This window comes from Colletotrichum lupini, chromosome 4 (genome assembly GCF_023278565.1).
Source record: "Colletotrichum lupini chromosome 4, complete sequence".
In the NCBI taxonomy this organism is placed as follows: domain Eukaryota; kingdom Fungi; phylum Ascomycota; class Sordariomycetes; order Glomerellales; family Glomerellaceae; genus Colletotrichum; species Colletotrichum lupini.
The window spans coordinates 4,611,821-4,634,319 of NC_064677.1; the positions used below are offsets into that span (position 1 = coordinate 4,611,821).

Genomic DNA, 22,499 nt, shown 5'->3' on the forward strand with positions numbered 1-22,499 from the left:
AGCATAACGCGTTCTAGCAAAAACCCTGGTCGGCGACCCTCACTGCGTCAGGGGTTTCCCTTGCCCACTAGAGCAGAGGTACCTGAGGTGGTTGCCAAGTTGGAGCTCCGATACGACGGTGTCCTGGCATATCTCTCATCGTGATTACCTAGGCGTCCCGAGGCTAGTTGTGGATGGATGGATTCTTCCGACTGGAGCAGTCTGAAGTGTGAAGAGAATTAGGTTTTTGCTGCCCCCGCGCCAATAGACAACGAGGCCTTTGGTCTTGTATAGTTTTGCTCCGGGGCCTTACGTAGACATACATCCACGTGTGAAAAGAGAGAACAGTGAGAACGAGATGACATGGAGCTCCTTGTCTGGCAATCCCGGGTCCCGGGCACATATGGGCTGAACGGTTGAACGAGACCCAAGTCCCAGCCCGAACATGCGCCATGCTGAGGCGTTTCGAAGAGACGGGAATACAGTACACTTCCGGAAGAAAGAATTAAGCCACACTAAGCATCCCATCTATGCCGTGCGCAAAGGCTCGCGACATCGTGGCTTGTGCGACCAACGCTTAGCTCGTTCACTCGCCCACGCGCTCTATCGTCGCCGAACATTCCACGGCGTTTGTTCCCCAACCCCTCTTCTCCGAGACAGATTCTAACTTCCCCAACTTGATCGGAAGCGAGTGTCTCTGCCGAAAACAGGGCAGCTTTTGGGGGTCCAACAGGTAGGTGATGCTTCGGGGTGGCAAAGCTCAGGGGTGACGGAATATACTCCGTCGCATGAGCTGGATGCGCTCTTTCTAAGGATGAGGTATATGAAACAGGTAGCTACCGGACAGTCAGTTATGGTCATGTTGAGATCTGCCGCGGACAGATGCCTTGAGAATTCTTACGAGGCTTCAGCAGTTCAGCCTCAAAAACTCGGGTTTCCTCCGCTCCAGCGCTGGAAAAGAATGCGATGCCGCGATTCAGGGATCCCCAGTTCGAATGGTCCTGTCTGTTGGAAGTGGGGACAAATTTTGACAAGGCCGAATTCTCCGCCAAAGGCCATTTCTTTGACGTCATAAAATCGAACTGGGCCTAGCCCGATTATCGATAAGAGCAAGTCCTAAGCTGCTCCATACAGATTTCTTGCTCATGTACCTTACCGAACGGTAAGCTGGGCTCGGTGTAGGTAGTAAATGCGGCCTTTGCGGTCGTACAATGAAGGATATTGACAAATGAACTTTTTAGCATTGTGAGGAGTCGCAAGGATCAAGTTCCCGCGAGTCTCTGTGCGTTTGCAAAACAACGTATCCTGATCGCCAGTGGAAGCAGTAGCCGAAGCCCACCCCATCTCGTCCCGAGCCTCCAGATAACGCCGCATCTGGCCCCCAAAACCTTGTTCCTGAATATGTACTTTATACAATTAAACCTTGCAACTCCAATCCCATGCATTGTGTACCCCTGTTTTGCTGTTTGCGCTCATTCCTCTGTAGGACAGTAAACATCCTTGAGAGCCTCATTGTAAGCCTACTTCTGCTGTCTCAGTAACCCTTGACGGGGCTCAGGGCTCGTCCGTATTTCGTGGGGCTTCGCAGGCGATCGCGATCACCCTTGCTTGGGCTACGGCGCCCTGAAGGAGTCTGAGGCGGCATGATCGCCTTCATCTTTGGCGGCGATGCACCGTCGGTATCGGTGTCATCGTTGTCATATTGCAGGTGTCGGCGGTGCGATGGCGTCTGGACGGGAACCCACATGTACGCCTGAGAGGGTTCCGGTATCACTGATGGCTCGGGAGCCATGCCAGACGAAGCGCGCTGTGATGGTGTAGGGCGGGATGGGCCGGCATTATTCGCCATGCGACCCAGAGCAAGATTGTTGGCAATGATGCTGAGGAAGACCACGCCAAAGAAGAAGAGCTGTGACTGTTAGCTGGGTTGCCATAAGATAGTAGTAGGAGATATTGCTTACCCAAGCCTTCATCTGCATGGCACCAGCAAATTCGTTGAGAATTTCGGCGATTTGCTTAACCGTGACCCTAACTCTCATGATGGCTGATGAGTCCTGAATCATACACTCGGCCCACTCATCGCACATGGCCTTCAGAGCAGGACGGTCCTTTTTGATGCACTCATTCAGAGTGTATTCCGTCCGGCACTGAGTGATCCTGTTCTCGATGTCCAATCGAGCTGCATCGTTGGCGTTTCGAATATCCGACCTCACAGAGTCGAACATGGTCCAACAGACGAATACAAAGCCCGATACAATGGCGCAGTTGATCAGAAGTTGAATCCAGCGGTAGAGATTCTCGGGCGCATTTGGGTGTTCCTCCAATGTGTGGAAGAGATTGCTGATCCAGCTGCGGTTTTTCTTCGTCTTTCTGCTGCCCTTCCCACCACGCGCACCTGCCGAGCGGGATCCACTGTCGTCTGAGTCCTCCTCCGACTCATCCCAATCCTGTGATCCGTGGAACCGGACGCTGCCGACGTCCCTATCCATGTTGTGTCGCTTCCGCTTCCTTATAGCGGGGTAGTCTCGTCCACTTCGGGGGATCTCGCCCTTACCGGGCACATGGCGCTTCAATGACTGAAGGCCAGCCTTACCGTAGCGAAGGTTCTTGTTGACCTTGGACGGAGTGATGGTGCCCATGTTCATGTCGCCGAATCGATCGACGTCGGGCGTGTCGTCTGGAAATTCCGAATTTTCTGTCAAGGCGGGGCTAGTCTCTGCGCCTGAAGCTTCCGAAAAGGCGCTCTCGTCGAACGGTTTGCGCGGGGTAGTGAAGGCAGGGTTTCGGAATGGCGGCGCGGTGTTGCTACTTTGTATTCGAGGCGAGAAGAGAGACGTCTGTGGTAAAGCTGGAAGCGGCTTAGATGGGGTGTTCGCAAAGAGGTTCGGCTTGGATGGGCTGGAGAATGGGTTCGGCTTGGAGCTTGTGGCAAATTTGTTGGGCGAGTTGAAGACTGAGTAAAGGCAGGAAAGTCAGTAAACATTCTCGAAATAGAGGCCAGCGGATGACCTATGACGATGGTTGGGATATCGTGACTGGGGTGTGAGCTCACTATTCTGATTGCTACTTCTCGCAACGTGGGAAAATGGACTGGTCGCATCTAGGGGACCTCGGTCCTGATATTCCCATTCCATGGGACTTTCGTAGGTTCGGCGATCCATTGTGAACTTCTTTGCATGCGACAATCTGGGAAGACAAAGTGAAGTGGTGATGTGGGTGGGAAGTGCCTAGCAGCTCTCGTCGCGATCGGTCCGGGGGTGGCGGCCAAGGGTCGAAATATTCTGAGGTAGCTGCTGTCAAGAACAAACCACAGTTCTAGAAATCAAAGTAAACAAACCGTGCCTCAGGCAACAGAACCTCCCGGTGGCTTCGATCTTAGCTCTTTGGGACTTGGGGGAGTACGTACCGACGTGAGCCAAGAGCATTTTCGTGCACTAGCCACAGCTGGGCAAAGATGGCGATCCACTATTTGGGCTCCCTGTGGCTGGTGACACCTTCCCAGTTCCTTTACGACTTGAGCTTGGGCCATCGGAAAATCGAAGGGCGACGACGGCGAGGCAAGGCGGCTCTTTTTACACTATCCATTTCATTGAATCCAACCTAATTCTCACTCATCAACCCCCAGAGTCGCGCTTCGAATACTCCTCCATAGCGTGCGCGCATCTGAATCAGTCACAATGTCGGATATCGAATCCCTCCCCGAGTCTCCGGCGCCCGACCGCGATGATGAGCGCCGCGAGGATGCCGCCAACGTCTCTGACGACGACTTACTCTCAGAAATTGACGAGGATCAGTTCGAGGACTACGACCCAGAGACGGCAAATATTGAGGATCGCCCAGTAGCTGTTGATGAAGATGTGGCCAAGACGCTCAAGGCGTCGAAGCGCAAGATTGCCGATGGCGCAAAAGCGAAGAAGCCTAAGGAAGGACGCCGAGAGAAGAGATCACGCGATGACGAAGTCTCTGGTGATATGGATATCGATTCGAGAGGCCCGGCCAGAAAGTCGAGACGCCAGGCCGATGCCGGCGAGAGGAAGCCGCGGCCCAGCAAGCCTGCCGAGCCTGAGATTGATGACGAGTCCCATCTCAGCCCCGAGGAGCGCAGACGGAGAGCTATTGATCGGGCGTTAGACGCGGCCATGAAGGGACCGGCCAAGCGCAAGAAGAAGAAGGACGAGATTGTGGGTGCCATCGCGTTATTTGCGGTCTTGGGAGTGCTAGCTAACGGTGGACAATGCAGGACCTCGAGGACGAAATCGACGAGGAGATTGCCGATCTCAAGGTTGCCATGGAGAAGGCTTGCGAAGCTGACAACACGGCGCGCGAGGCTGGCCAGCCAGCCGTTCACAAGCTGAAGCTCTTACCATCAGTGACCGGTCTCCTGAACAGGAACAACATCCAGCACGCCATCCTCGATCCCGATACCAACTTCCTTCAGCACGTCAAGTTCTTCCTCGAACCTTTGAACGACGGCAGTCTTCCGGCATACAATATCCAGCGCGATATTTTCACTACTCTTATCAGACTCCCAATTGAGAAGGAGACTTTGCTGAGCAGTGGCATCGGAAAGGTTGTCTACTTTTACACCCGATCCAAGAGACCTGAACCCAGCATCAAGCGCATGGCCGAGCGTCTTCTGGGCGATTGGAGCCGACCGATCCTCAAGCGGACCGACGACTACAAGAAGCGCCACGTTGAGACGCGCGAGTTCGACTATGAGTACGTCATAATCATGAATCGCCTTCTACTTACAATGCTAACAATGTCACTCCAGAGCTCTCAAGATGTCCCAGCGCCAGGCTGGAAGTTCCCAGTTCACCCTCACGCAGCGCCCGTCCCAATCCGCCAGAGAATTGGAGCGCGAGGCCATGCTCGCACCCGTCGCCACGTCGAACCGTGCCCGTCCCGGCGGTCTCCCCGACAGCTACACCATCGCGCCCAAGAGCACCTACGATGTCTCGCGGGCGCCCGAGCATCGTCCCATCGGTGCTGGTGGTCTAGAGGCGTTCCGAAAGATGACTCAGAACCGCAAGAAGCGGTAAGGCAACAAAGAAGGCATGGTAGCTGCCAGGATAGGCTGGAGATTAGCCAACATGGGCTCCCGGGAGAGGGGCGATGATTTTCCTTCACTGGGCTTGATGAAAAAGAAGAGCTCAACACTTGTATTATTTGAGCATCAAACTGGCGTTCCGGGGACGAGGGCTGTGACAAGCAAGAGACTTTTTAGGAATCGAGAGAAGAAGAATGCAAACATTTCAAGGAACCGAGTGAAGAGGCCTTAGTTTTTTTCCGATTCTGGCATTGTGAGACATCACCAGATATTTCTGTTCAAGCCCTGCACAAAAGTAGGTATACGTCAAGAAGGGTGTGGCGTGGCTCACATTGAAGTTCATCCAGGTACCAGGATCCAGCGCATTGAAGCAAGATGAAGGAAAGGAACGCCCATGCGACTACCTCTGAACATCGCATCACCTCCTTCCATTGAACATACGTCTCTCTCCATCTCATTCTCCACCAGAGTACATCCATCATCAAGATAGCACTTGCAAATCACAGGCGTGCGTTCGAGGCACACATTACTTGTTGGGAAAAAAAAAAAAAAAAGGAAACCCGACAATGGTTCGCGGCACACAATCCATGTATGTTCATTGTAGGGTAAGAGCTTCCCATTTGTCCCATCCTTTCCTATTCTCCTAGATTCTATTCATTGTGTCCGACAAAAACCGTCAAACTCTGTTTATGCTTCACCACTTATGGCCTGGCTTTCTCCATCCCTTATATGCATCCCCCCATTGCCTTCCATTTTCCTTTGCTTTCCTCTCCTTTCCTTCCTTCTTTACCTCCTCCCTCGATCATCATCCTCTCCTTCCCCTCTGTCAATTGCAGTACTTTCATCAAGTTGTAAGTTTTGGGTGTATAGCAGCGAACAAAGCGCTTCTGTGTTAGGCACTTGCAAGGAGCGGAACCTCGCGCATTGTGCTATAAAAAGGTTGCGAACATCAAGCCAAAGTCAGGGTACAACAACGCTGGCGACAAAGATGCAGAAATGCTGATGATGCAATGCAGGGGGAGTGGGAGCCCGTGACCGTTCAAATAAATTACGTTAATATCTTTGGTGGCACCCCTGCATTCAAAGCGGTCATCGTTTCTGACTCTCCCTACCGTTTCCGCACCTCAGTCGCCCAGCCATCGATGCCCTCGCCTCGGCTGCCAACCTCGAGCCCATTGATTCGCACACCCTTCATTCCCGGCGTGTCGTCGAGCCACACATGCCCAGCCATACCTCCAGCATTGGCACGCTTCTCAGGTACCAGCTCAAGCATGGGCGTGAGGAAATCGGCAATGCGCTTTCCCTCCTCCTCTTTGAAATGATATTTCTCACGGAGGACGTCTGTCAGAGCCCAGTGGCGCAAGCGGTGAATATTTCGCAGTTCGCCTTTTCGGTTGAAAATCTCTTGGGACCACTTGCCAGACAGGCAAAGTGACTTGGGGAAGGGTCCCAAAAGCTCGATAATCTGTGCAATGTGGTCGTCGTCCTTTCCATACTTGGTTCCGGATTGAGGGTCAAAGAGGTAATCTCCTGTGATGAGTTCGAAAACCTGAGAGTTTATCGTTAGATGGAAAAGATCAAAAGTACCTGCTACGACCCAGATGGGTATAGCACTGAGTAGGCCATGCTTACCATTGCTGCCATACTCCAAACATCGGTACTGGCGCCCCATTTCGCGCCCAGAATGACCTCAGGCGACCGATACTGCCGGGTCTGGATATCATTGGTAAAGTGGTGGTTGACCCAACAGGCGTTGCCCAAATCCGCAATCTTGACGCTGATAACATCGAATGCATGCGCATCATCCGCCTTGCGCTTATCCCCTGAAGATGGTGAGTTGGTCTTGTCGAGTGAAATGCCGGAAACTTCCTTTGTGAGGAGATCACTGTGGTGAGAAAGAGCGGTCAGTATCAGATGAACCTCTTCTACTATTTGGCCAGGTGGGGTAATGCTCACGCTGTCTTTTCGCGCGTCTTTTGGTCAGCGTCGCGCTTGGGGGAAGCGTTGCTAGATGTCTTGCCATCTAAAATCGCAGCAAGAGTCAGCATGCGGTCGCTAAGCAGAACGTGATGGGGGTAGAAGAGTCCGTGGGGCGATAGGCCCGTTTTGAACGAAGTGGCGGTGTTGAGAGGGGGCGCGTACCTTCGTGTAGCACTTGGCTGAGGCTGGAGTTGGTGCTAGGGAAGAGGTTGTTGTGGTTGAAGCTAGCATTCAGAGGAGATGGTAGCGGCTGGCTGCCTGTGATGAGAGTGCGTCTCCTCCTGCGACCGTTTCTGTTGTTCTCTTTGTCGCCAGGTTCGCTCTTAACGACCTTCTTGACAATCTGTTCAACGTCACCAATTTCGATGAGGACGTTCTCGGGCTTCAAATCGGTGTGGATAATGCCACATTCGCGATGTAGGTAGTCGAGGCCGAGCAGCACTTGCTTCGTGATTTGCTTGACCAAAGCCGTAGGGATACCTCGGTGATTCCATTTCTTAATGAGACCCAAGAGGTTCTCGCCCAAAACTTCGAACACCATGCAGACGTGTGTGCCGTTGGGACCTTTGTGTTCAAAGGAGTCGAGCAAGCTGACCACATGCTTGCGGCCGGGGTGGTCTGGCTTGGCCTGGACAATCTTGTTGAGGAGCTTGATTTCGTCGATGGCGGTCTCGGTGTAGTGCGCGGCAGAGCGAACAACCTTCAAGGCGACATGCTTGCCAGAGTTGTTGTCTCTAGAAAGCCAGACGGTGGAGAAATGGCCCCATCCAAGCTTGCGCACGATGGTGTACTTTCCGTCCTTGAACTTTTCACCAATCTGGACGGGGTGGTAGCCACCCTTGCAGTAATCCTCGGAATCCTCCTCATCGGCTGTGTTCTCGGCGGGGTCTTCGCCTGATGATGTCGAAGTCGGCGAGTTCTGCATGGCAGCGGACAATTGATGGGTTCTATCAGAGGAAAAGGAGTTAGCTTCAATGTCGCAAGTGCCAGTCTGTGTAGCAGTGGTTCAGGTCATGGCGCGCAAATTGGCAACAAGCGGCGTCGTGTCTGTGATTGAAATGGCGGGGGTGGAGAATAGCAGGTCGGTGGGCAAAGATTTCGCAGCCGCCAGACGGGCCACGGAATGCGACAACGGGAGGAGAAGGAAGAGCAGAAACCTTGTCTTTAGGAAGCTCATGTTTGCAACATTGCGCATCCGGCGCGAACAGTCCTATAGCAAAGAAAGGAATGGATCGAAAAAGAGGATCGAACAAGCCGAGGACCGAGCGATGGGAGAGATCGAAACAACAAGCGGAAAAAAGGGAAATTTGGCAGAAATAATAGCCAGGACAAGATCCAGTGCGAAACTGGTGCCGTTCACAACATGGGAAAGTGAAAAGGTAGAATGAAGTGACAGCGGCAAGTCCAGTCGAAGGCCGACTAGGGTGGATAAAGAAAAGGTTGAAAAGGGAAGATGGATGGGAGGGAAAGGATGGTAGGTGGAAAGCGGTCGAGGCGAGGCGAGGCGGCGGGTGAGGCGCGGGATGTGTTCAGCCAGCAAGAAAAAAGGCAAATAAAAAATAAGAACAGCAGGCCAGCGTGGTTAAGGCCGATAAGGTAGGTAGGTAGTGAGCAAAAAATGTTTTTTTTAAGAGGCAGGTATCCGTAAGGCAGGTACGTAGGAAAGATACAATGCGTGCGTGCCGTTGGTGCTGCTGCTCGTTTCTTGTGTGTTCTGTGTTCCTCTCTCTTTCTCACACACACACAACACTCTCTCTCTGTCTCCGGTATCCCCAACTAAAAGGCACTGGAAGCGGGACACTCTGGACGGATAAGGCACAGAAAGGGCACCCCCAGTCGGTAAGGTAGCAAGAAAAAAGCAGGTAATGAGAGGAGAGGAGGGGTCAGTGATGTGAGTGAGGAGAACGGGCGGGAACAGCAGGCCAGGAACGGGGGGTCAGAAGGTGGTCTGGCGACGCAATAAGAATCCCAGGCCTGGGCCACTTGGGCCAGGGTCGGGTAGCGTCACCTCAGGGTCAGGGTGGACGGTGAGGGTCAGCGGGGACTGCCCACCTCAAAGCCAGAGCAGATCGTCCTCCCGTCGGGTTCAGGTTGTATTCGCAGTCGCGTCAGCAGCAGCAGCAGCAACAACAACCTGCCAGTGCCACCAACAAGCAAGCAAGCATGGCAATGGGATACCTTTACCGCGCCTGCACCTACCCCCAAGCCACAACTTGGTAGTTGGGGTGTTGGGTGAGCGAGTTGAGGATTCGTGATACCTTTCTCAGACCACCATGTGAGGATGATACCAGCTTGGTATGCCGACCTCTAGTCTCCAACAGTGAATATTCACAGTCAAGTGCGTCTGTCAAATGCAAAGCAGGCCAAACCAGTCCAGTTCAGTTGAGTCCAGTTAGTCCTGTTGAAGATGACCGATGACGGTGACGGTCATGTCTCGCTCGTCAAAGTGGTGGCGCCAGAAACGTTCCCGCGCCGGTCGGCGCACCTAGTATGCCAACATGCCACCACCACCACCACTAAGTATGATGCTTTGCGCAGCATGGAGCGCAATCTTGGCCATCTCTCCTCCAAAACGTTCCGGTATCTGCCGTCGCACAGGCGGAGCGCAGTACGAGGCATATCAACAACATGCACCGCCAACTTCCAAGTGCTTGCTACGCTTCTAGGGTTGTGGTGATGCTGCTGCTGACGCTGCTGCTGCTGAGCTACCGGGCGGTGGTGGCGACAGCTGGCGACCCGTAATATCTGTGGTGTGGAGGAGCCGTCCATTCTTTCTGGCTGACGTTCAGCGCGCCAAACAAACGTCCATCTTGGGTTCGGCCAATGGCTTCCCTGTGCAACGGCAACGGTAACATCCAATCCAGAGCCACCATGTCGTCGGGTATCAGCGTTGGTCCCACTGGATGGACCCCCTGAGCATCTATTCGTTGTCTGTCGTCTCATCGTGCTCTTCTTCCACGTCTTTGACAGTGCTGTCGCAGCATCTTTCGAAGGCGGTCCGTTGCTCTGCATATGTCCAGATGCCCGGGTGTGAGACAAACTGCGCGGCGCGGTGCTGGGCACATTGACTGGACACTGCCCTCTGCTTTCGCTGTGCCGTGTGCCAAATCGGACTGGGCCGAACTGAACTGGATATGGACTGAACTGAACCGGACTGGACTGGACTGAATTGGACTTGGACAGGGCCTGTCGGACTTGACAGGCTCAAACTCGCCTGGTCTGTGTTGCTTGGCCCCCCGTACTTCGCCCCGCCATACGGATGGAGCGCAGGGAAGAACGTGCGGCACCGGGCGCGGCGCTTTTAAGACAGGATAGAGGGGTAACAGTGTGGATGGTGGAGGATGTTGAAAGGGTGATAATGTCCTGTGTAAACGAAGCTTGGGGCGCTAAATGGCAACAAAATTGAGGTAATGAAAACCAGCAATTTGCAACTTCCCCGCCATCAACGGTAACGGAAATAAAACAACAATGCGGCATGAAGAGTGCAGGGCAGAGCAAAGCAAAAGACAAGAAAAGAAAAGGAAAATTTTCTTGGTCAAACTTACGGTGGTGTCTCGGTGGTAATAATAGGCTTCAGACTCTCCTTCTTGCGCTTCTTAGCCGCCGTCGACGAACCATTGGCGTTCGCAGCAGCATTAGCATTGGCGGCTGCTGGCTGCAATGGCTCTTGTGCGACAGCGTCTTGGGTCTGTTGAGTGCCGTTCATGATGGGCTGTGTGGAATGTGCAAGCTGGAATGCGAGGTGTCGTCCGGGTCGGGTAGTGTGGGGGACAAGTTGGGGGGATAAGTCGAGCTCGAGGGTCCAGACTGGCAGTTCGAGGGCGGCGGTGCGCGCCGCTGTGACGGCCTTGGATTGGTGATGCTTCGTCCTGTGGTGAGCAGACTAAACTCGGGTGTCCGATTGCAGCGCAGCGACTTGAAGCAGCTGTGCGCAGTGTCAATCCGCTATTCCCGTCTGTGATGGCTAGCCTCGCGCCTCGATTGGTATGATATCAGACAACTTGACAGTCGATGCAGGTAGTCCCCGCGAGAAGATGACAGTCGAACAAGTCGGGCTGCCGGTCGTTGGCAGTAGTTTGGTGGGGTGAGAGAGAAGGTCAAGAGACACGAGCCGGAGAGGTCGAGGCGGGGGAGTGAAGACCAAAAATGACGAGCGGGATTTTGCGAGAGGGGCGCAGCGGCAGCGTCGATGTGCGATGGCGACCGAGAGCGTGGCGACAGGCTCCACGGAGGAGCAAAGAGAAAGTGTGTAACTGGATCTAAGGTGCGTCCAGTTACTAGCAGCACGCGGGTCTGCGACAGCGATTCATCAGATGTGTTGCGCTGTGTTGAGATGGGATGCGACAGGGTCGTTTGTGTTTGGGGACCCCTTAGACTTGCGCGATATCCTAACGTCGACGGTTGTCGTGATTGTGGTGTTCTCGAGAGCCAAGTGGAGTGTTTGGTTATGGCTTGTGGCTCGTGGTTGCGACGTGATCAGGCGATTGCGTCCTCGTGAGGAAAGCCAAGGTAGTCTCGCTGCTGTTATTGTTCGTGGTTGTGTTGGTGAATCGAGCTGAATGAAATCCGGAGGGCGGTGATGTTGTTGCGCCTAGGTGGCCAAGACGGAAGGCGCGAGCGGGTGAAGCAGGAGCGCGGGTGATTGGTAGAAATATGGAGTGCGACTTTGGATTATTCCCTGTAGTGTATGTGGACAGCGTGCAGTGTCGAGAGAAAACGGACAGCTGGGGATGAGTCGAGCAAGACCGATCGCGATACGAAGTCTTTAGGTACGGGTAGGCGTGGTCTGAGCTTGGATGATATGGGGAGCGACCGGAAGATGACGAGGTTCGGTAGTCGGGGTGACGCTGGCGGCTGGCGTTCATGTAAAGGGTGGTTATTAGGTATCTGTCGTGTTAGATAGAGGTAGAGGAGGTTGGCGGGATTGGGATGATGGTGAGGTATCTGCAAGGCAAGGCACGAAGCTCTGATTGGAGGAGGCAAGGTATTGCTGAGGGTGAGCCAACGCAGGAAGGTGGCTGCTAAGGTAGGTAAGAACCGGGAAGAAGGTGCAAGACACGGCGAGGTCGAGCGAGGTGATGCGGATGCAGAGGGGGGCAGGATGGGATGGGATGGGATGGGGGTTGATGGGATGCACAAGGCAATGGGATGGATGGATTGATGGATGGCGGGGAATGGAACAGGGCAATCAGAGAAGTGGCGTCTCAGTTCGAGTCGAAAGTCGAGAGTTGCGGCAATGAAGGTAAGGAATTGATTGAATCAATCAGGGCCCTCTCTCTCTCTGTGTGTGTATGTGTACATACACGTCGAACAGCGCAAAGGTGAGGTGAAGCAAGGTACCTTGGCCCGAATCCGCACTACAAGGAGCTGAGGACGTCATTGATGGGGTTGTTGGGCGCAACACGGCGGGAGAGAACTTGAATGCGACAAGCAGCTGATGCGACCGAGTCGCCGGCCGCAATTGGTGACGGCAGATGGTGGGGGTGGAACATGGAGTTCGGAACCGGGGTGAGGGAGGGGAAAGCGACTGAGAGAGAACAATCGATGAAGAACAGTCAAATCATCTCAGTCATGTTAATGATAATGAGTCTCCAGAAACCCAAAGAGACAAGACCTCACTTTGATGATTACCGAGCCTCCGGTTTGTCTGAGCGACATGAGATGAAGATGCCATCTCAGCCTGTAGACCATCATGATATTGCTCTCCATCCTTCCAAGGGTTCCTTTGGCCACCTGTATGTACGAAGTACACATTATGTAAGGTACGGAAACATCGCCTCTGTATCAAGCAAGACCTTACAAACCAAGGTACCACCTAGTTACGAGTGAATCAAATCGCCAACAAACACTATCCGTCAAATAGCCAGTAATGAAGCTTTTATCGCATGCAGTCATATCGACTCATAAATATTGCAGCCTTTTTCCATGTGCCTGGCTGGCATCGAGACATTTCACAACTGACTGGGCTCGTCTTCCAAGCCCGTTCTGGGCGCATTCAGGCATTTCCATTCCATAAAAATGAACTGGGAGGTGGCTCTGAGATAAGATAAGGACTGTACAATCTACCTTTATCGATAAGAAGCTCAGATCGCAGTCTCCCCTCTTCACTCGTAACCCCTGCCGTCTGCCATCAGCTAAGACACTTTTCCTCACCTTCATGGCCAAGAATTGGCGTGCGATAATACACCATACGTACCCTGTGAGAATTTCCATCTGAAGGATCCCCTAAGTCCACCACACCGGCTTGCCTTACTGAGAGGTCCCGGCAGAACCAATCATACCTTGCTCTCTCGTTGACGCATGCCATCATATCGTCACTAGCCACCGGGAAAGTCAGTGGGGACTCTTTACTTTATCTCAAGTGCCTCCAGTCAGGTCTGAACGGAGTCGAACAAACGGATACAATCTGTCAAGACCCGAAAGCTGACCTCATCTCTTAGCAAGAACAGAAACCCGATATCCCCTGGACGTTGCTGACCCGGCCGTCTTTCATCGAGCAATCCATATACGACATGTTCTAGTTCTCTACTCCGTACCGATGGCCCAATGGCCAAGTCCACCGACGCCCCGTGGGAGACTTTTTCCCTGGCTAGTCAAGGTACTGCGCAACATAGCCAGGGCCTAGGGCACGCAACGCAAGCTGCAACGGGGCAAAGCGACCAACGCCCCCGATGTCGTACAGACCTGATCCGACTCGACACTCGACACTCGGCACTCGATGCAACCATTTAGTTGGGCGTTTTCAGTTTGGTCGAGTCGTACCCAACGTCCTGAGCACAAGTGGCACCATCACCATACCTACCCGACTGTCGGGTTCAGCCCGTCCTGAGCTTTCTTTAACTAAAAACACAACTCTTTGTCACTCATCGGTTGCGGAACATACATGGCGGCATCGCCCAGCTTGTGGATATGTCGCAGTCTAAGCTCCGGTTTCTGATTCTTTTCTAATTGGATGCAGTCTTCCCCCATGGTAAAGAGATCAACCAACGTCTGCAGGCTCTCCCCTTGTCTGCTTGACCCATCCCGCACGAGTCGAGAACACCTACAACAGACATTTTCCTTGCATCTTGACCGCATCTTACCCGTCCGCTGGGCCCGGTGAGAGAATAAAAAGTCTGTCCAGCTCTGATCTTGAATTTTTTCAAGGGTCTCGAGAGTTCCATGGCCATCCAACGTTGGGCAGCGATTTTTTTAGCCATCTCTCAAAGACACGCAATATCTGCCCCTGCTGCCGTACTCACCTGGCCGAGAACTTGAGTGGCATTCGGTCGCGCTTGTTTCTTCCTTTTCTCGATCCGCCTCCAAGCTGCCCATAATTCATCTGATAAGAATCATCTCGTTGGCCAGCGCTGTCAGTCACAGGGCTAAGTCGAGGTGCTTGCGGCTTGTCCAGGCACCGCCCCTTATTGGACGTGCCTGTTTCTACTCGGCGCCTATTGCGGGAGGAATCCCAGACATGCAGTCCAGAGCACAGTAACCCATCCTTAGCGTTTTCTTTCCCTTCATGATCACTCCATGCCATCTGTGGCCGCGAGAGGTACACCCCGCACGTCCATGTGAGCAGCTCACTGGCACTGTTCTGTCTGTCACCTGTCACGTATTATCCACTACAGTAGAGCCTCATACCCAACCCAACGCGAATCTCCTTCAAGGAGCGCCAGCACGATGTCATGTGTCACGCCCTACAAAGGTGGACAACACATGGTAATGTCAGGAGCTCGGGCCCGCTCATCGTCGTTGTCGTCGAGAATCCGCGTTTCCCCGTTTGACAAGACCGAATTCCGTCTACTGCAGGGCTGCCGCATGCTGTGTTTGAGAAGACAAGCTGTGCCACTATCAACCCGGTCTTGGCACACTCGCTTCTGGGCTAGTCACCCGGATCTGTGACCCAATATTTCGAGATTACGCATCTCACTGCCGTACTCACTTGGTGTCAACGTCTCATCTTCTATGATGTGACGACCTGTGTGAGGGAAGTTGCGAAATCTTCCTACAGAGCGCACTGCTATATCCTCGCTTGGCAATATCTTGCTCGCTAACTCAGCCTCACTCTGCAAATTCGAGTTATATCATCAAGTGAGACATGTGGGAAAGGTCTGAGTTGCTCAAAGTAGGCAGTGCAATCAGCGAAACAATGGCTTGTCTTCGTCTGGTAGGACCAGAGCAACAAAGTCATTCAACAACGGACTCGCGTCTCAAGAGCGCAAAGCTGGAATGACAAACCGTTGAAGACACGGCCTTTGTAGTCATGTCAACGTATTTGGCTGTCCATTGTACACAAATGCCAAATTTATGGTGGCATCTTTGACCTAGGTGAAAGACGAATGGCCCGGCAGAAAACACAATGTCGTGCCTTTCTTTGATCATCAACATATTTCGATGCCTTCCAATCGTGATTTAGACTATATGTTCGAGGAGAGTCCTCGTGGAGAGAAAAGTTTCGTTTTGCAGACCGTAGACCTTCTTCACTTCAAATCAAACATTCTTATCGTACAGTATCACTATACCTTTGTGTCATTTACCTCTGTCGAATACTCTCACACAACACCCAGCATATATCACAATACCTTTGCCAGCATGGGTTTGCGTAGTACCATTGTGTCCAAGCTGGTCTCTGGGCACAACGGCAACACCAAGATCAATCTTAACAATGGCACAGACGAGCACTTCACCCGGCTCATGAACTCGGCTTTAGAAGAGCGACACATCCTGCCCAGGTGGACTTACGACGAGCCTGAGGTTGACGCCACAATTCTTGAAGTCAACTTTGCTCAACCATGTAAGAGAACCAGATCAACCTGGCCCAGCGACTACCACTTTCAGTCTATCCATCCACGCCGCCCATCCGTCACACCAAATGTAGCGGTACACACTGACTTGGTCAACCTGGCTAGAAGATTCGACATCCCCATCAACGCCCTGCACAACTTCATGCGCTTCCCGCCTGTCCGCGCAATTGTCCGTACCCTCCTCATCGAACTAGAACACCCTGACGCGCAATCCTCGCCGCAGCTAGACGAAGTCGCGATCCTAGACAGAGTAGACGACATCGTCTCCAACACGGATCCTTCAGACCGACGTATGTGCCTCAACCAGGTCACGACCCCGGGCCCGCAGCTCGCAGATAGAGCCCTGATCCTCTGCCTCGTCAAACTTTGCGCCCAATTCGAGGGCTGGAATCGCTGGGCGTTTGGGTCCCGCCGCTCGACGATCCAGGTCTTCATGGGCGTCGTAGGCCTCTTTTGCAACGCGTGGGTGAAGGCGCCGACTGTTGATGCCTCGTGGTCGCGGGCTGGTGCCTCTTCTCTGCCTTCCTTTCTCTCGTCTAAGCGCTTCGGTGTATGTGAGTCTGAGACTCCACCTCCGCAGAGTAGACTCACTCCCGAGATCTGGTTCGATTGGTCCCTCCTCTTCGACCCCTGGCTCAGACAAACTAACGCGATCCAGCTGCTGAATCCAGAACCTATATCCGTACCCTTGTCGCCCTTCCCAGACTGCCACACGAGACACGAAGCTATAGTCGTGACGGACATCACCCAGCCGGAACCCGAAAAGCAGGGCCGCGTCGTGGTAAAGTACCACGACATCACGAAGCCCGACGAGGAGCGCTGGGCGTTCCGCTCGATTCTGGACTCGCGGTGGTCCGGGTCCGGTAAGACGCCGCGGACGGGGCTGCAGTATCTCGTCGAGTGGGAGTACGCTGAGCCGACGTGGCAGCCGGCGAGGGATCTGCAAGGCTGCGATTCGTGGGTGTTGCAGTTTCATCGGGAGAATCCTGGTAGGGCTGGGCCTGTGGCCAGGTTGAGGCGGGCTTTGTGAATGTGAAGGGAGTGTATTGGTTGATGGGCGGATGTTGGGTCGTGAGGTTGGTACCCTGAACGTCACCTCATTGTTGCATTTCTGGCATTGGATAGTGTTTGGCGTTCAGAGCAAGTGAGTAATGTGCCACATTAAGGGGCGTTCGAAGAGACTGTAGAAAACCCCGGAATTCTCGGGTCGAGGTCGCTTTCATATATTCTTGATACCCTACGTTGCTTACCTATTCTCCCGTCTCATTTTGCTTCTCTTTTGAGGCTTTACGTCTCATCACCGTGACACTTGCTACTGAAACTAATACTCCAATTGCTTCTGAGCGTACGTTTCACACGCTCGTCAGAACTCGATGGTATACTTGGACATACTTCTAACCTTTGGAGACATATCTATGCATACATTGTGCTTTTTGCTTCTTGCTTCGGAAGAGTATTTACATACTTCCCCCCTGCCAAACCCTCATTTCTTGTATCTCTTGACGGTTACATTAGATGATCCTTGACTTAGCGTCTGAATCTACCGCATCCTCTACATACGCATTCAAGTTTCTAGTCCTAGACTGCTTTCCTTCATCCTCATTAGACGAGACCAGAAGAATCTCGTATCGTAAATTCGACGGGCTTCGTACCATTGTAGAACCACTTTTCCCACTCCTCTTGCGGTGAACTTTGGGGTTCTCTTCTTGTTGATGTGATGGGATCTTTCCCTTCCTCTTTTTAGAATACCCTCCTTTGTTGGCCACGGACACCCCGTAAGTTTCTAGGGCCTGCGCGCTTCGCCGTGTGATTCTTCCAGAAGCTGTGCTTTCTTCGATGGTATCTGGCGCCCGCTCTCGGTGCTCGAGCTGTCTCTGAGGACCACGGCTCGCGGTTGCTTTTGATTCCATGGAGAGCGTCGAGCTGCTCTGACGCAATTGGAGACGGGGCCTGCGCCAATGTTGATGCTCGTCTATTTCCCCGAGATCGTTAGATCGGTGCTTGTTGGACCTGAATGGGTTGCTGTAGTATCGGGTTAAGGAGTCAGCGTCGATGTCACGTCCTGCAGTGTCCGGCGAAAGCTGTTCGACTGTGTACCCCGAGCTGTGGCACCGAATATTGCGATCTTGGTCAATCCTTCTTGAGGAGAAGTCGGTACACCCACCGTGTATTGGGGAAATGATGCACGGGGGCTCATGATGCAGGCAGTATTGGGCCATCTTCAGAAGTTTTCTTGTTGATGAAGGTAGTTTCTTGAGTGAGTTGGCTATTGGCGTCATGCGGTAATTTGGGTAGGACCGCCTACACTATGTTCGACAAGACTAAGGATCCTCATTACTATTCACTCTTAGCCTTACGTTGATAGTGCGAAGGTAAAGCAGGCTGTTCTTCCTTTGATATCTGAACATTGTCAAGGGAGCGGTAGAAAGAGGGCCTGGCCAAGGACGCTGTTCGCGGTTGGGGCCATGCCTGAGCACTCGGGCTAGTCGAACATCATGTACAAGTACACACTAGTAGCAAGTCACTAAACGAATCCTTCTTCGAACAATGAAAATGGTTCGACTACTGAGACTGGGCATTCGCTATAGAACTTTGAAGGTTAGACAGCCTTTCCCCCCCAACTTTCGAACTGGCGGCGGCGACAACAGGAAGTTGGATGACCAGCTGGTTCTCCCGTAATCTATCAACCAAGTCAATTCTCTGTTGAGCAATCTTACGGCCCGCCGAGACTTCGCTCTGGGATAGGGAGGGAGCGCGGAGGTCCCTGAATTGCGATGAAGCTGATAGAGAAAAAGAACATTCCTCATGACCACGTTCCGCTCCCTATGATTCGGATCATAGAAGTAAGTACTAGGCGTACGATGCGGCTGGTGTTGATGAGCAAAATCTCAGTAGAGTGAATTGCCTGCCTAACAAACACGTCACCAACTTTGGCAATCGTCACTAGTTCGAAGAGCTTCATCGCGGCTACACGCTTCGCTCATCTTGATCGCGGCAGAGTCCCGATGATGGTGCTGTGTTTGCGTAGACTCCGTAAGTTCCCATGCAGAGCGCGTAAGACGTCGTAGACGCGGGCGGCGACATAAGAGGTGTCTTGCCTACTAATAATCGAATCTTATTCGGGCTTGAGACACTCAGTGACTCTGCAACTACCCCTAGCTCGTATATTTTGGAAATACACTTGGGCGATGCTATTGTGGACAAGCAGGGGATCTCACAGTCAAGGCAACAAATAGATGAACGCGACTTCCACTGCGGAACAATCACTCATAAACTGGCTGTACTTCATAACTCTAGTGGATGCTATAGGAATACAGAAGATACAAATGATTAACTGTTATTATGTTGCCCCACAAGCTCCCGGAAGACTAATCCAGACCTCACAAAAGTTTCCAACGTACCAATATTGTTTTCTCCTCGATGAAAAGCTCAGGTGGCTTCTCGGTGCACTATAGGCAGTAAAGCGACCTCATCCGGACTCTGAGAGAGTCCTGGTCTTCAGTCCTTTGCACGATCTTCGTGTGTCCTTCGTACCATCATGGGAGATGCTGTAAACCTTCATGTCGTCTTCCGTCGGTACCCAATCCTCAGGGACTCGACAGTGTTCCCGCGGTTTCCCGTTGGAGGTTGTGTATGGCGCCGACGTCTCGAGGTCCTTCCCCCCTTCATTTTCCATCTGCGGCTCGTCTGCTCTTTTCAATAGCCGGTCACGGCACGGTGTTGAGCAAGTGAGATCTCTCCCACCCGTCCACAAGCGTGCTTCTCCGCAGACTTCGCACTTCATTGTCGTTGTTTCTAGTCCGATCTGACTAAGCTGAGGGGCGCGCATTAGTTCTCTCGGAGTGGGATCATCCTCAGCCAAATGGGCCTGTCCGTCGCAACGAGATGGATCACGACCGTCTTGCCTGTCGTTAGACGTATGGCTGTCGGTTTCGCCGTTGTTGTGTTGACCCATTTTCAGATAGGTTCCAAGGTGCTTGGCACTGATTTGCTTGTTTTCTGAATCGTGTTGGCGATTGACAACGTTTCTTTCGGTGCAGTGTTTGATGAAAATACGTGGATATCTCCTATGCTGTGTGATCGACACGCCTTTTGATACTGGGTTCATATGTACTTGGCTCAGGTGAATTAGATCAGCAATTTAGAGACAAAAGTATCTGTTCATTCTATGGTACTTGAATACAGCTGAAGGGCGAAAGGCAGCTGTTCGTCTTTGACGTCTGAACAGCAGCAGGCTCGGGAGATAGCAAATAAACCATGCCAGACCGTCAGTCTTCCTGATGTAGATGTAGACAGCGGAAAAAAACGTAGCTTTCCAGGTACTTGGAATTACATGTCGTTTCTCTGAGAGAACTTTACCGCTGCCGGCTTGAGGTCACTCCCATGGATTCGTGATACCCGCGATGCGCAATCCCACATCGTGGACTTGTCTTGACAGTTCTCGTCGACCACCTTACTTTCCTGACCGTGGCACTTGCTGATGATGTATAGATCACGGCTGACCCTCTACGAGTTTGAGCGGACTCGCCGAATGCCCGCGACATCGGAGAAGTGCTACATGGAAATATTGACCGTAGTTAGGCTATGGGCGAAAGCGCGACTTGGGCCCTAGAGCCTCAATCGGTTCCTGGTCAAGGTGCTTATGAAAAGCAGAGGAGCGGATGGCTGTGGTCACCATCTTCCCCTGAGGCAGTACCAAAACATGGACTCGTATTCTAATTGAAACTTTTGCCAGTGAGGATAACTTGCTGCACATCCAACAAACAACGCAAATGACTGAATTGAAACTATAATGCCTTAGAGCCCATCCAACAACACGAACTCGACGCCTCGCTCTATAAGCCTTATAATAATACCCATAGCTTCAATATCTCGATTCTAGTTCATTCTCGGTGAGGAACTCGGATGATTTGTTATCGATGTAACCCGGAAAGACCCCATGAAGAGCTCTTTGGTGGCCTCGATCCCCGGGCGTCTTTAAGGCCTCACGGCATCTTCGCCATAGATTTTCCGGGTTCCGGCTTCAAGCTTATAAAGTTCCGTCCTCGTACAACCTCTGGGGTTGCCTTCCGGCCAGTATGAATACGGGTCATGCTACTCTTCAACTGGGAAATGTCTTCTATTGCGTACGTCCAGCTCGCCCTGGTTGAGTGGTTCGACTCGATGGGCCTGTCGATTGGGAGGGGTTGAACGATGATGGTCGTTTCCCTGGCTTGACGAAGCATTGCCCCATATTCTGGTAACTTTGTTGTCGAGATTGAGACGTCTTCTCACGCAAGGCAATGGGATTGAGGACGACTTTTGCACAGCGTCTAGAAAAAGTTCTACACATGTAAGCGTGCTATGCAACCAAGATTTATTTATCGATCGGCTTCATGTATATGGGAGTCCAGTTCGTAGATCAATGTTGCTGTCTGTCCTTTGATGTTGAACAAAGTGATGAGAGTGGGAAAGACAGCTATTCGTTCCTTTGGCGCATGAACAGCTTCAAGAGGGCCAAACGGCAAACAAACTGTGTCAGACCGCCCAATGTCTTGTAGCGCCTGAAGAACTGCGTGTTTGATACTGGGTCCTGTAAGATACATCAGCCTGGCATGGATAGTGGTTTCAGATTTACACACGGCGCTGGATTTCATCGAGTTCTGTGATGAATAATAGAGTAGTATAATTACACTTGGTCTTCATTTTCGCCATAAACTTCCTGCGTCAATGATAGTTACGAAGTACTAGCTAAGCTTATACTTGAATCACACCATTGAAGAAAGCTGTGATTACCTGCTAATCCTTACGGCTATTAACTCTTCACTCTCTAACTTACAGCATGAAGGATCTAGGCCAGGCTGATGTGTTTGAGCGTATAGGACCCATTGCTAATCAGCAATTCGATCAGCAATTCACAGGAAGGACCGACCGCGAAATATCATCGTTATTTCATCAGCAACACGAGTTGTCAATGTTTTGTTATTGTATTGTGCTCGATGAGAAGCCTAGTTGACCCCCGTTGATCTATTCCCAGGAGTCTTGTTACTCTATTCAGAACTCCGAGAAGGCTCTGAGCCCCGGTAATTCATATCATCTTCCAGCTCGTCTTCTATGAGATTGTCTGATGTTGGCTTTAGGGCATCAGATGCAAGCTCCGCTTCGATCAGGAGTCTCGTCGTATCTCTGTTTGAACTGTATTGAAACTTTTGCTGTTTCCCCTCACTGCGCGGGTCCCGTCTTCCAATGAAATGAACGCCTGGGCAACTGTCTTTGACATGGCAGATGTCTCTGGTACCGAGTATGCGACCGTCAACTGTAGGGACTGGTCCCTTGTCGTAATCTGTTGGGACATCTCTGCCTTTAGGATGGATGGGTTGTACCAATTCCTCGCCTTTCCGGTACAAAGACCAGTGATATTTCTCATGGCAATGAATTGGATTATCGCACGTTGTCTCCGTTTCCTTCAGTGGAGTTGTCTTGATTGGTGCCTTGTAGCCCGGCGGTCTGGGTTCGGGATGGATTGGGTACACCAATGTATCGCCTTTCCAGTATAAATACCAGTGGAACTTGTTTTCGCACTTCTCTTCCTCATTCTCTTTCTTGCTGGATGATGCAAGCATATTGCACTCAGGTCTGTCATCATTCCGTTCATTCATTTCTCTGGTGACACCTGGATTGATCGAAATTAAGATGTAAGGTACGTTCTCTAAGTGTGAGTA

The 22,499-nt window shown here is 52.1% G+C and overlaps 12 protein-coding genes across 12 annotated transcripts; 5 read left to right on the forward strand and 7 right to left on the reverse strand.

The window, feature by feature from the left end:
* Positions 1-47: 47 nt before the first annotated feature.
* CLUP02_08469 (uncharacterized protein) lies at positions 48-1,477 on the reverse strand (the record flags this gene model as incomplete). Its single annotated transcript, XM_049287458.1, has 6 exons — positions 48-191; positions 343-507; positions 570-787; positions 881-1,067; positions 1,141-1,367; positions 1,432-1,477. 6 exons carry the CDS (start codon positions 1,475-1,477, stop codon positions 48-50), a joined length of 987 nt encoding a protein of 328 aa, XP_049144601.1.
* Positions 1,478-1,513: 36 nt separating this feature from the next.
* On the reverse strand, positions 1,514-3,140 carry CLUP02_08470 (Di-sulfide bridge nucleocytoplasmic transport domain-containing protein; the record flags this gene model as incomplete). Its single annotated transcript, XM_049287459.1, has 3 exons — positions 1,514-1,888; positions 1,941-2,932; positions 3,032-3,140. The coding sequence occupies 3 exons, from the start codon at positions 3,138-3,140 to the stop codon at positions 1,514-1,516; spliced, it is 1,476 nt and encodes a 491-aa protein (XP_049144602.1).
* Positions 3,141-3,656: 516 nt separating this feature from the next.
* CLUP02_08471 (uncharacterized protein) lies at positions 3,657-5,021 on the forward strand (the record flags this gene model as incomplete). Its single annotated transcript, XM_049287460.1, has 3 exons — positions 3,657-4,160; positions 4,220-4,698; positions 4,754-5,021. 3 exons carry the CDS (start codon positions 3,657-3,659, stop codon positions 5,019-5,021), a joined length of 1,251 nt encoding a protein of 416 aa, XP_049144603.1.
* Positions 5,022-5,072: 51 nt separating this feature from the next.
* On the forward strand, positions 5,073-5,439 carry CLUP02_08472 (uncharacterized protein; the record flags this gene model as incomplete). Its single annotated transcript, XM_049287461.1, has 2 exons — positions 5,073-5,183; positions 5,329-5,439. The coding sequence occupies 2 exons, from the start codon at positions 5,073-5,075 to the stop codon at positions 5,437-5,439; spliced, it is 222 nt and encodes a 73-aa protein (XP_049144604.1).
* Positions 5,440-5,595: 156 nt separating this feature from the next.
* On the forward strand, positions 5,596-6,032 carry CLUP02_08473 (uncharacterized protein; the record flags this gene model as incomplete). Its single annotated transcript, XM_049287462.1, has 3 exons — positions 5,596-5,618; positions 5,677-5,880; positions 5,990-6,032. The coding sequence occupies 3 exons, from the start codon at positions 5,596-5,598 to the stop codon at positions 6,030-6,032; spliced, it is 270 nt and encodes an 89-aa protein (XP_049144605.1).
* Positions 6,033-6,137: 105 nt separating this feature from the next.
* CLUP02_08474 (uncharacterized protein) lies at positions 6,138-8,186 on the reverse strand (the record flags this gene model as incomplete). Its single annotated transcript, XM_049287463.1, has 5 exons — positions 6,138-6,578; positions 6,662-6,914; positions 6,986-7,052; positions 7,172-8,000; positions 8,043-8,186. 5 exons carry the CDS (start codon positions 8,184-8,186, stop codon positions 6,138-6,140), a joined length of 1,734 nt encoding a protein of 577 aa, XP_049144606.1.
* Positions 8,187-8,874: 688 nt separating this feature from the next.
* On the forward strand, positions 8,875-9,320 carry CLUP02_08475 (uncharacterized protein; the record flags this gene model as incomplete). The annotated part of the gene is made up of 4 exons (XM_049287464.1): positions 8,875-8,891; positions 8,950-9,036; positions 9,073-9,225; positions 9,290-9,320. The coding sequence occupies 4 exons, from the start codon at positions 8,875-8,877 to the stop codon at positions 9,318-9,320; spliced, it is 288 nt and encodes a 95-aa protein (XP_049144607.1).
* Positions 9,321-9,714: 394 nt separating this feature from the next.
* On the reverse strand, positions 9,715-9,882 carry CLUP02_08476 (uncharacterized protein; the record flags this gene model as incomplete). The annotated part of the gene is made up of 1 exon (XM_049287465.1): positions 9,715-9,882. One exon carries the CDS (start codon positions 9,880-9,882, stop codon positions 9,715-9,717), a length of 168 nt encoding a protein of 55 aa, XP_049144608.1.
* Positions 9,883-9,929: 47 nt separating this feature from the next.
* CLUP02_08477 (uncharacterized protein) lies at positions 9,930-10,715 on the reverse strand (the record flags this gene model as incomplete). Its single annotated transcript, XM_049287466.1, has 2 exons — positions 9,930-10,122; positions 10,555-10,715. The coding sequence occupies 2 exons, from the start codon at positions 10,713-10,715 to the stop codon at positions 9,930-9,932; spliced, it is 354 nt and encodes a 117-aa protein (XP_049144609.1).
* A 4,871-nt stretch (positions 10,716-15,586) lies between these two features.
* On the forward strand, positions 15,587-16,828 carry CLUP02_08478 (uncharacterized protein; the record flags this gene model as incomplete). The annotated part of the gene is made up of 1 exon (XM_049287467.1): positions 15,587-16,828. The coding sequence occupies one exon, from the start codon at positions 15,587-15,589 to the stop codon at positions 16,826-16,828; it is 1,242 nt and encodes a 413-aa protein (XP_049144610.1).
* Positions 16,829-17,400: 572 nt separating this feature from the next.
* On the reverse strand, positions 17,401-20,342 carry CLUP02_08479 (uncharacterized protein; the record flags this gene model as incomplete). Its single annotated transcript, XM_049287468.1, has 13 exons — positions 17,401-17,503; positions 17,569-17,748; positions 17,809-18,104; positions 18,156-18,280; positions 18,429-18,621; positions 18,659-18,707; positions 18,770-18,922; positions 19,029-19,101; positions 19,183-19,266; positions 19,333-19,916; positions 19,974-20,120; positions 20,178-20,228; positions 20,302-20,342. 13 exons carry the CDS (start codon positions 20,340-20,342, stop codon positions 17,401-17,403), a joined length of 2,079 nt encoding a protein of 692 aa, XP_049144611.1.
* Positions 20,343-21,158: 816 nt separating this feature from the next.
* Positions 21,159-22,400, reverse strand: CLUP02_08480 (uncharacterized protein; the record flags this gene model as incomplete). The annotated part of the gene is made up of 4 exons (XM_049287469.1): positions 21,159-21,423; positions 21,617-21,638; positions 21,710-21,772; positions 21,839-22,400. 4 exons carry the CDS (start codon positions 22,398-22,400, stop codon positions 21,159-21,161), a joined length of 912 nt encoding a protein of 303 aa, XP_049144612.1.
* Between the last annotated feature and the right edge of the window lie 99 nt (positions 22,401-22,499).